This window comes from Anneissia japonica, unplaced genomic scaffold (genome assembly GCF_011630105.1).
Source record: "Anneissia japonica isolate Jap-2015-1 unplaced genomic scaffold, ASM1163010v1 scaffold287834_len5846547_cov211, whole genome shotgun sequence".
Taxonomy (NCBI): Eukaryota; Metazoa; Echinodermata; class Crinoidea; order Comatulida; family Comatulidae; genus Anneissia; species Anneissia japonica.
Genome location: NW_022704992.1, coordinates 5,536,217 through 5,549,140, shown reverse-complemented (window position 1 = coordinate 5,549,140; position 12,924 = coordinate 5,536,217). Strand labels below are relative to the sequence as shown.

General features: G+C 34.9%; 1 protein-coding gene across 1 annotated transcript in view; it reads left to right on the top strand.

Annotated features, from left to right (window-relative positions):
• The first annotated feature begins 4,873 nt into the window (after positions 1-4,873).
• The window catches only part of LOC117104882 (protein O-mannosyl-transferase TMTC2-like), a 55,455-nt gene continuing 47,404 nt past the window's right edge, over positions 4,874-12,924 (top strand). The window contains exon 1 of the mRNA XM_033245769.1: positions 4,874-5,134. Coding sequence (XP_033101660.1) covers positions 5,052-5,134 — 83 coding nt within the window. The 5' untranslated portion in view covers positions 4,874-5,051. The remainder of the gene's footprint in view (positions 5,135-12,924) is intronic.

The window sequence follows — 12,924 nt, the reverse complement described above, 5'->3', positions numbered from 1 at the left end:
ATGTTGTATTTATATAGCGCATATTGCACATTGCCCCAATGCGCTTTACAGAGAAACAATATAGGCCAACTGAGAAAATGCAAATAACAATAAAATAGTAACAATAAAATAAAATAAAAATAATCATAACAACAATGAGACTAAACTTTTCCTATTCCTTTAACTAATTAATGGTAGGCTCTGAGGAGCTCATCCGCCCCTTGTTTTTCTTGCTGCTGGGTGACCATAAACACCCTCCCCTCAGCAGAGGGTTGTCAGTTTGGTCGCCGACGCTTCGACCGGATGAAGTTTAACAGGACGTCCCTAACTACCTTAAGCTAGGCTTAACTACTCTTAAATACAGTATATTACTACAATTGGTCAAACTATCCCCCGCCGGACACCATCCCGGTATTTACCAGTTTCGGGGCCACTTCACCTTCACAACCCCCCCCCCCCCCCATCAGCACCCCCATTTCAAGACTTCTAGATACGCCACTGCAGCCATACAAGAGAAAACGTTTTCCGTAGGACCTCAAATGCTATTCTGACACGAACAAAACTGAATACCCGGTATCTAGTTGTGGATCTCAATGTCCGAGAGAATAAAGGACTATAATTGTTAAGAATATTGTTATATTTATATTATAATTATTAATTTCTATAAGTTTGGTTCATCTAGCTGGGGCTTATTTCTTTTCCAGATTTTCATTATAATATAGTACAAATATTTGAAGATTTTCATTGTAAAGTAACGCTATTAATAATTGCGGTACATCTCACAATTTTTCATGGACAAAACATGTTTAAAAGTTCGAAAGTCAAGGCACTCTTTCAATCTGTGTAAATGCATGTGCGACCTCTCCTAAAGACTACGGTATTAAGATATAAGCCTTATCTACAAATGACAACGTGAATTTTGCTGCAAGCAAATATGTGGTTTTTGTTTGATAAATTGTTGTGATATTATGTTTTCAATCCCCACTCGAAAGTGAAATTGGAAAGCCATGTAGGCACCATTTTAGAGTGAACTTTACTTTCTTAGAAACTTGCCAATTTGTGTAAGTGTGGGTGCAATCTCTCCTAGTAAAATAATATAGGCCTTCTTATCTACAAATCTCAACCTGAATTTCGCTGCAAGCAAATTATGTGGTTTTTGTTTGACAAATTGGTGTGATATCATAAGTTGTCATTCTAGTATGTCTGTAGATCGACATTACTAACTAACCTTCTATCCATTGCTCAATTTACTTCCTTGGTTATCAATATCAGGCGTTTAATTTATCTAAGTAAGACCCGTTTTTATTATCATTGTTGACACCATTGTAGTGCAAATAGGCCTACCGTACTCGCGCCCGGGCGCTTAAAATATTTTTTGCATTTTTTAAGGGGCTTATTCAATCAGGGCGCTTTTGAAAACAGATTGGAAATTGAGGGGGCGCTTATGGAAATAGATGAAAATCGAGGGGTTCTTATGGGAACCTATTAAAGTCAAGAGGCACTTTTTGAATGAAAAAAAAGATTATATAGGGCCCATAAGGACATTACAAATGGTGGTTCGGAGGAAAAGATAATCGTCCAGGAGAACAAGGCTCTTGACAAGAATGTCGTGAATATTTACATAGAATGGCAGATGCAATGGTGGGTAGTGGTTATAAGCATGTTGGCCATCGGCCGATTGAGATTAGCAGGATGGCAGGATCATTGCAGCTTTTCTTGCAAAAATCAGATGAGAATGTGTTAAAGGTGCAAGTTGTCGGAAAAAGAAAAAGAGGAGTAGGACTAGGCCTAAATATGTAAGAAGAGGAAAGTTGAAAATATAGACCTACTGTCTGTCCAGGGATCGGAGTTCTCATCTGTCAAAAATCCTCATTTTTGTATTGACCTAAGAAGAATGTGATTCCACCCTGCAGCTCAAATCATGACAACAACCACAGCCCAGGACTGATTGGATTATTGACTTTCTAAAAAGAAATTCTTATGATGTTATTGAGGGGCGCTTATTCGCGCGAGTACGGTATTCAAATAAAGACCGTTATTTATATTATTATTATTATTATTATTATTATTATTATTATTATTATTATTATTATTATTATTATTATTATTATTATTATTATTATTATTATAGGCCTATATCAGTATCAGACAGTGGCAGTAGTAGTAGTAGTAGTCGTAGTTACGTACGGTATATGGTCGACGAATTTTAGATACATAAGAACGTAGAGTACGAATATGAATTTATCATTATAGGCCTAGTGTTTGGTATTTTAGGGGTCGTTCACAATTTTCAACATTTTTACAAGTGTACAAACAGTACGCTAGGGATGAGGGGGTTGACAAATTTGTACACGTTTACATATGCATGAAGTGTTGATTTAAAATACGGTAACATGCAATATTTAAAATAGATGTTTATGACCAATTATAATACAGCCATGGATATAATATCATATTTTAACCTTGTACAGTACTTCAGTTGACTTCACAATAAAACGGAGAATGGTTTTGCCAAATTGAATCAACATTTTATGTACACTTTCAGAGGGGAGGGAGGGGTACCGAAAAAGACCTGTTTGTAGGCCTACACTTGCGAAAATGTTGATAATTGTCAACGACCCCTTAGATAGAATCAATTCTCGACTTAGGCTTAAATATCACTCTCATGAAATATTGTGAAATTAAATTTTAAAATAATGGCCTTTCTATGTATTGCTTTCCACAATCGAATAGATAAACTAGTACAACTATGTCCATTATGAATGAACCCAATTTTTATGAGAGATTTATTGAGAAGCACTTGCGTTTGATGATGGAATGGCTACATAAATATAGGCTACAAATTATACGAGGTAGTCAAGTAAATATAAAATATAAATACTTGTTGATCAAAGAGAAAAAACATTATTTGCTCCCCTATGTAGGCCTAAATTACTGAACGTAGGGAATGAGCAGCTAGCCCTGACTCGGCATCCTGTGATAGGGTGGCCAGTTCCTTTCAAGCTGAGGCCGCCTTTTTCCTACCCAGTAGTAAAGCGGGTACCCATTTATACTCCTGGGTTGAAAGACAAACTTATAGTAAAGTGCCTTGTCCAAAAACACAAACGAATGCACAGCAAATGCTCGAACCCCCTCCCTCGAGGTTGAAAGACTGCGCCAACCGCTCCTCCAGACATTTTTTTTTACTTTATTACAAATATTCTGCTGTTGGTTCTTCCGTCCGTTTATACTTCGATTATGTTTGAAGACTATCAATAGGCCTACTGAAATTGTCCGTAAACGTCCTGATTGGTTATTATGTCTTTTATGAGCTAAAAATGGAAAAACATTTAATTCCATATGCCTATTTTAATTGCCTGATTTGTATATTTAATTTGGGCCTTAACGATTAAAGAGTTGAATGAGAATAATTTTTCCCCACCAATTATCAGACAGTTAAATAATAGACCTTCTTCGGAATTTTTAAGTACTGCAGTGGATTTGTGCGCTTTATAAATCTTATTATTATTATTATTATTATTATTATTATTATTATTATTATTATTATTATTATTATGATTGTACATCAAAGAAAGCCTTTTTCGGTCAGATTCTGGTTAGAATTTTACTAAGTTAGGTCTATATAAGCCATTTAAATCAGCTACTCAAAAATTTATTATGTTCCCCGATTTTGTTTGCATGTAGCCTACATTTTCAACTATAACGGATGTAGCTACTAAGTAGAACCGTAATCGGCGTTTCGATCTATCTCCAAATTAAGTGAGCATAATTCACCCGATCTTAAATCTGTCTGCGGCTATCGTTCCAACACAGGTTACAATATAAATTACTCATCATTAATACATGAATCTTGGTCCTAAATATCTATCTAATGAACCGTGCAAGTCATCACGTTCCCTTAGGAACTCCACCATTTTACGAGTTACAACAGTCAATATTCTTATGGCAGGAGGTAGGTCATTCTGTAAAGACTATTCCGGTGGTCTGGGACGAAAAAAGTGTATTTAGGTTTTTAACCTTCTAATTTTTAACATTTTATTTTATAGCGAATATGAGCAATTGAGCGACACTATACGGTGCAAATATAAAATTTAAGCTGCCTTGTTTTATGCACTTTTGCTGTGGCGGATGCAGGATTTTGCGGTAGGGGGTGCGTGAGAGTCCACACTACCTCAGCCCCACCATGGGTGGGGCTGAGGTGCAAACAATTTTAGAATATGGACCTCTAGGTGTCCGGAAATTGCACTTTCATACCTTAAAAATCTTACCGGTTAAAACTAGTTGTGGCGCCAGGATTTCCCCGAAGGGGTCCATGCCCCCGACGAGGGGGAGATTTCCCCAACGAGAGCAAAGTGGGCGTGGTCGGGCGTCGCTTAAAATTTCCCCCGAAAATGTTGACTATTTAGGGGTTTCAAAGGATTATTTACGGTAATGGATTTCAGAGTCTACTAATATGTAGAAATACATGTAGATGTGTATAAGAGACAGCCCCCCCCCCGCTAGCGCCGCCCTTGATTCATATCAACAATATAAAATACAACAATTAGTTTTCTTAATCATGGAGGAACTAAACTAATTCCTCCATGATACAACGTAGACGGTGCTATCACATTATGTTGTTATGTAGGCCTATCAACAAAGCCCATTTGGCTCAGTTTTCTAGATCAAGGATCCTATGGGGGAGGCATTCGGGCCCCTAGGGTTCGGGGCCATGTGGACCGCCTCACGACAGCGCATAGGCGTTAGGCCACTGCTTACATAACCAAATTGAGCAGGAATAATTAAAATATGGTTTCCCAAAGATTTCCATTGTAATCCCTGTTAAAATCTTCCTGAACAGCGCCATCTATAAAATTATGCCTGTACTTAATATAGCTCATGCACCGCTCGGGTGACTACTAAATCTATTGTTTATAAATTGCTTAGTTCGCTGAACACACAAATCGCTAGTGTGGTGGCTTTTGGAACACGGTGGACGTCTATCTATCGAAAATTGAGGCTCATACAGCGCTAACGCTTGGCCCGCTGAGGTAGTTATAGATGGAGTGGTTACACAATTTAAGTGATTGAAAATGATTGACTTACTTATATGCAGTACAGTTGCTCTTCTGGTGTATCTAAACACTTTGGACGCCGACTTTGCATACGATGATTCGTAAGTTAACTTGTTGAATACTTTTCTGACTGTCCTATATTTAGGTCGATGTGGTGGATGGATTTCGATAGCCCTCGGGCTAGATTTACTAACTTATGCCTCAGTGAATTTGCTTGTGGCTCAAAACATTAGGCCTCTCTATTTCACACATGGAAATTAACTTCATGCTGTTTTTTGTACGTATTATGCCTGTAATGTTTCTATGTTATTTGAAAAAAGTGTTTTTGATATTAATTTTTTGTACACCGTGCACGATGTTCTTTTGGTGAACAAAATAGATGAGAAGTGGAAATGTATGCCTGTGCATCCGGTAGCCAGCCAGATTTAGGCCTTGGCTAGTGGTATAATTAATTATTTTTGTCATGTCGACATCGTGAGACTGTGTACCGTATTTCTTTTGGATTCACCTTCACAATTTTGAGTGTGCTACTGCTAAAAAGTGTAGATTCCGAATAAATTACTTACATGGTGACACCAATCTTAAATCACTTCTGATGTCTTACTTTTGACTTTTTCGTGTTTGTTGTATTATATAGTACTTGAACATCATATGCATGTACGTTTATTAGTAGTTATTCCTCCAAAGTATTAAATTATATGTAAAAAAAAATTTATAAAACTTAAATGTTTAAAGCATGGAGGTGGAGGGCCGGCTCTCCCTTTTGAAAAGTAAAAGAAAAATAAAGAACTTATTGATCGCCCAAAATGCCTCAGAGGTTATTTTCGGGCGTCTAGAAAACAAAACATTTCCGGACTCCCTAGGGTAGCGTTGTCTCTCAATCGCCTCCTCCTCCCCCCCCCCCGCAAGTTTTCTCATTTTCCCCTGTCTTTTGAACACTTGTTCTAACATCTAATATTATGGTACAGTAAAAAATAAACCATAACCAATTTCATTGGCCTTTTTTTCATTCGCACCCCAGTGGCTCTCCAGGATATAAATGTAACTTCTTTACTACCGTAGAACCAACACATCAAATTTGAAGAGCTTTTCTTTACAATTTGGTAACTGTTAGTTTAGTTGTGGATAGGATGTAAATCCATTGAGAATTTTTTTCTCAATGTTAATGTATGTTAATCATCTTGAAGTACTTTTAGGCTAGCTAATTATACTTAATTATAATATATTTGCATTTATTAGATTTTAATTGCTAGTTTAATTATCATTTACATGAATTAACAATACCATAGTAATTATTTTTTTTAGCTGATTCATTTAATACATAAAATTGCAAAAGTTTTTTGAGAAATATTTATAAAATCTTGATTATACTGTAAGTTTCATCAAATACCATATGCTTATATAAAAAAATTAATTATTTTAGCAAGTTTAATTACTTTGCCCCATAAATTATCCATCTACAATCAAATTTATTCTTGATTATTCAACATAAATATATTTTTACTGGTTACATAATTTAACTTCTTTTTTCCTGATAACTTCTTTTTTTCCTGAATTTTGCATTCTTTTCTACTATTTATACTTAGACTTGTATTATATATTTGAACCTTAATATTAACTTTAAGCTCAGAAGCCTCACTTTTAATCAGTCCATCTTAAATCTTTATTATTGATGTATGACTTCATTGTACCTAAAATTTTGAACTTATATACTTACTATGTATTGTTTTGTAATCCTTGTGCAATGTATAGACCCAGGTCTATGTTTTTTTTTAATGCAGCATTTGTAATTTAGCTGCAAAGCTACAATGATCATATTTTGTAATAAAACTTGAGCTTTAAATATCCTTAAATTTGAATGTTAAAATGCAAGGTTGTATTTGACATCTGCTTTGCTTTTCTGTAGAAATAAGTAAGACTTTGCAATGATGTATTTTTAATGATTCTCCACTGATGATGACCTTCTAATGACTTGAATCATAAACGTCATATTTTTTTACGAGCGCATTTTCTTGAGTGCATGCGTCGATAGGCGACAATGAGGTATGTCTAATGGTCTTCAATATGATTATCATATTTGTTTCGTTGGAAGATTTCCATAAAATGGGGCCTCTGCTCCAAAAGGTAATTTTCCAATTATAAAATAGGGTACTATAATTGTTGTCACTGAAATGCAAATTTCTGTTGATTTTATTGACATTTTATTGTAGTGTATTACGACTACCCAACACATTAGGTTAGCTAAAAACCCAATAATTAAGCTTATTACACTCTGCCAATGGCAAACACTATGAAAACTGTTCAATACTATTGCAGCTAAATTGAAAAGGCAATCAATTTTTCTTTTGTATTTAAAATTTGTCATTCTGCTAGATGTAGTGGCAGTTGCATATCCTGGGGCTATGAACAGGGTACTGTTTTTTTGCATCCCACACCCATTCCCCCTCCACTGAAAAGGTATTTAGATAAGAGATTAAAATCTAAACCTCTGAACATTCAAGGAACATACAGTAACTCCCTGGACCTCAGGTGAACGTGAAACTCCTAAATAATAATAATAATAATAATAATAATGTATTGCTTAAAGGTTTGCATGGCGAAGAAATATTATATATATGTTGAAGCTTGCGGTACACCACGTAAGTAGTTCTGAAAAGAACTGTTGTATTTGAGAAAGTCTCTTATAATGATAACGATTTTGTTAAACCCACAGGTACTCCCTTCATACTTGCATACTTCTGGGAAAATAATCCTATATTAGATCTCAGACACTGAGATTTTCCAATCCATTGCAGGGGTGGATTTAGGGAGGCCGGGCTGGCCCCGGCCCCTCCTTTGGGAAGGTAAAAGAAAAGAAAAAAAAAAAAGAAAGAAAGAAAAATATCAAATTTATCACCCAAAACGCCTCAGAGGTTATTTCGGGCATCTAGAAAACAAAAAATTTGGGGGTGGGGGAAATCCCAAAGACCCCTAGGGTAGTATTATCTTGATCGGCCCCACTTTCGGTCTCCCTTTCGGCCATCTCTCGATCCTCCACTTGCATTGGTACTAGTTAAATTTCACAACTATCGCGTCATTCATTATAGTGGTGTTTGTTGGCTTTTTCTGCATTGGCCACCTCGGCGATTTAGTTTGCCTGGATTCTCGGATTCTATGTTCAATTATAATATTTAAAGATAATACATTTCACTTTATACTATCACATTCACTTCTAAAAATACAACTAACCATGGGAATCTTACCCACACAATTCATGTTTACCCCAGCACAGCGTCTATCATTGATTAAAGCCCCTCCATTATAGATTTTGGATCTTCCACAATACATTTCATCCATCTAATCTTCTTTGAGACAAAACCTAATTCAAATCTGTTAAGTTAATCTAAAACCTTCCAAACAATCCTTTTGTTTCTGCCACACTTCATACCAAAGTCTGAATTCTTTAGGTTTAATTTACCTGGTTCTAAAATATGCAAAACAAAAGTAGTTTCTGTTTGCACTTTTAACTGTAACATGCAATCTATATTCATGTGTTTAACAGACTCTTCCAGTCCTGTGCCAAGTATCAAAGAAGCCTTGTAATAGAAGCCATGGTCACAATACCAACAATATAGTAATGCAGCCACCATATCAAAGCACTATTGTAGGTATTCAATGAAAGCTAGGCTAGTGGAAGGTGTTAGGTGTTAAATAAACGTGTATTGCTTAAGGCTATACTTTAAAAAAATCATAAATAACAACTTTGAAATCTTGAGAAACTGTTAAAATAGTATACTTGTACAGTAGATAAAACTGCAACAAAATAATATAGCATCGGCCTACTTTAAGACAATTTAAAGCCGAATCAATTGAGTATATTATAATATTCTGTATTTATTTCTAGAATATTATAAGATTCTGTAGGCCTAAGTGTTATAATTTCATCTGATCATGGACCTATGATCTGATAATCAAATATCATATATACAGAATCTTTAGTGGAAATGTTAAATATTTTGTCACTATAAACACTGACACACGTGGCTTAATTTGGAAACAAATTGATTGATAATTCGGAGATAAGTTGTCTGTATTTGTTTGCTATTATACATGGTACTCAAGGGAAGGGATTCAATTTACATTTAGAAACAGTTAAGTGAAGATGAAGTATGGTATTTGAATAACGTCCTGTACTTGACATGCTCTTTAGAATAATACAGTGGTTTATACCTAAAGCAAATACTCATTTACTTTAATTTGAAATTGTTTCATGATCATAATATAAATATTGCATTGTTTAGTATTTCTTTTTATGTTTAGGCCTATAATATATATATTTAAAAAATCGGAGTTGCTTCATAGGCAAATTATATATTTATTATAAAATTAAATATGTTGGTGGTGGTAGTAGATCTGCTTCAAATTTATTGAGAAATTAAAGGCAAGATTTTTTGGGTGTAATTTGGGTGTAAAACTTTTTCAAGTCTAGTAATTACTGGGTATGCATTATTATAGAAAAAACATAGATGTTCACATTCAGACATTCATATCCACAAAGTAGCTTTACATCTACCTCTTAAAGAATTACCTGCAGGTACTCTATGGTACAGTGTGGTATCTCTAATGATAATAATTTTTCATATAGTGCATCATGCCAACCAGGCCTCCAACTTTATGCACTTCATATATTATCTCGGTCACTGGATCAAATCAAACACCTATGCGAGTACACACTCAGCTCTCTGGGGGAGAATTCCATTGCAGCTAATATACAGTAGTAATCATCCCATTGGTATTTGAATCTACTTTTCCTAGTACCCGTTTATACTACTGGGTGGAGAGGGACAACCATAGGTTATGTGTTGCAAAAAGGCACAATAAGCAAAATGCTTAGTGGTGGGTTTGAACCCCGAGCTCGTACAAAGTATGACACTCCAAAATTAAACCATATTTTTAGAGGATGAACCTTCCCACGTATCCTACAAGTTCGGCTGATATTAAGGGGCCCTCTTTAAATAAATGAAATATTTTTATGCTTTTATCAGCAAGCATCTTAACCACTAAACTATTCAACTCTACTCCAATGCTAAAATGTTTTGGATTTTGTCTTTTTTTTTTTTAAATTAATTTTATAAAGATAAATTGCTCTTGTAATTACATAGACCACAACTGTACAGCACATTAAGTATACTCTAGGTTTCCAACTGCTGCCTGGCATTTTGTATGTACAGAGCCTAGTGTCCATTAGAAAACTGAAGAATTACAAATACAGTTTGATTTTATTGTCCTGTTTATACCTAATTCAAGTATTTCCTTAAGTCTTAATCAATAAACTGCTTTCCCGTTTGCAAATAACATTTACATAATTATGCCTACAACTCTCCGATTCCATTTGCTAATCACACACGAGCAGGTGGCAAGTTGTTGGAGAACAAACACTACATTAGTGAACTTACAGTTTGGTTGTACCTCAGTATTGGATATTGACTAATAAACTATGGCTAGGATAAGATATGGTATTCAAAGGAGGCAATCTTGAGCATGCTTCATCATAGCCCTGGGTGTAAATTTTATAACCATTCCTATCTGTAAATCTTTATCGCCTGAGAATCGGAAGTTGCATAATTATAGTGAGTTAAGCCTGGGTTTTTCTTGCTTTGTATCATCTCTTCGCACTGAGTAAGCTTATTGAGGCTTCATCATAGGTTTTTTACAATTACCTGTTTTTTTCAATAATTAGGTCGTGAGTTGTAGTTGTAGCATAGACCTACAAGCCACTCGAAGACCATCCTGGATATGCACACCATTCACACTACAGATTTCTTTTTTCAAAAAAGAGATTACTGTACTAAATTATTCCCTATATTTTAGCATTAATTATGATTGTGTTGTAGCTGTATTTACTTGTTGTTTTCTTGTTTCTGGAACACTGTAATTCAGCAAATTCTGAATTAGTGCCTAGAATTTGCCTATAAGCCCCTCTTGAAAATAAAGTTACATCTTGAATATGGTGCACATTTTAATGGGTGGCTGACTTATGCTTGATCAAGACCTGTTTTCAAACGATTAAGAGTTTTGAGGAAACAACTGAATCTGAAAGGAATTATGTCTTGTCTTTACATTTGGAAGGTCACATTTTGACATGAACAAAATTTAGTATGGACTCTATATGAGTTGTTTCACGTTCACCTGTACTACATTTAGCATCCATGAACTTCACCAATGCTACACGTCTTTATCAATCCAATATCCCGCTAACTATACTGTATATTATTGACCTCGCATACTGTACCTTTCAACCCTGTGCCAATATCAATATTGCATACGTCCACCAACCCTGTTATGTCCTGATCAATCTTGCACAACTCTATTCATCAATTCCTTATTATTTGGAAATTTCCGAAGTGCTATTCTGCATCAGCAGTTATTGAATTTGCTTAGTCAAACCAAGTAGTGGTGAAGACCTATCTGATTTCTCCTTGAGTTTGTATTAATTTCCTTTATAAACTCATTTGATAGGAAGGTTGATTGATGGTGATTATATGAAGTGACTGTAGACTCGAATTAGGAATGGAATGAAGATCGCAATAAGTAAAAGATAAATAGTAATGGAGCTAAGGACAGTACGGATGATTGACATGTACTGTATTATGAAGAAGAATCTAAAAGTAGACAGATAGTACAATGAATTATTAACCTAAATTTAGTATGAACTCTGCTGTTTCATTTGGATGTTGCATGTTAACTTTTTGATTCTACAGGAGGTCAGTGCACTTCATAGGAAGCAATCAGTACCATAGAAAACAAAAACGCCAAGGTTCATTTGTCTACTTCAAATAATGTTTTGTAAGCTAATGTTGCAAACCAAGTAAGTAATCCCATTAGACGTCACCTTTAATTGAGGAAACATAGCCAGTGTACTGTCTTTGTCCATGGAGGAATTAGTTTAGTTTTTAGTTCTAAACTAATTCCTCCATGCTTTGTCTTAGCCATTTAAATGGTAGTCATAAATATTGTAAGTACCTCATTTGCCTTCAGGTTCCTATCCTTTTATTGATTTCTTACCAATGTGTCCACAACATTATAGGCTTTAAAGAATTCTTAGCACATTAAAATAATTAAATTATAACCTCTCAATTACTTTTACGTATTAATAGTACATTTTGGTATAAGATTTTTACATGAATCATAGTGTAATCATAGATGATCCAATGGATAACCTTCTTTGAAGCGTTTCAATATTTTTAATTATCTGTTGTAGTAGAGCAAATTGCTGCTTCTTCTGAAACTATGATAACATCTAAAGTAGGAAACCATCATTAATGCTGGCTTTTAATTGAATAAGTTGAAAATGAAACCCGCTGGTGAGTTGTTTTTAATGGACCAGTGGAATAAATCATTAGACGTGGAAGTGCTTATGTCTAGTGCTTTTATCTAAAGATCGGTATAGCAAGTGTTAAGTTCTACTTATGGCCGATCTATATGCTGTACAAGTGGATATAAATCCATGCAAACTTAATTTAACCGTGGCCTCCTTCCTATAGACCTTCAATATAGGTAAACTAAATTACCAACAAAATACTATGGGGAAAAAAATATGGAAAAATGGAAATATGACTTTGAATTGCACATTTAAAGACTCAGATGGTAAGTCATCATATTTCAATATGTGATTAACATTTTTTTTTAATGATTAATGTACAGATGTTTACTACAAAAATGTTAATATTTTATGGGCAGAATGTTAAATATGCAAACACTATGAATAGTATTTGTTTGTTAAATGGCTAGACATTTTTATAAGCCTCTGAAACCCATACATTGTCACATTTTTCCGGAGCTTCGCCCCTGGACCATTTTCAAGATATTTTGAACGATGCCCGACCACACCCACCTCGGGCCACCCCAACAT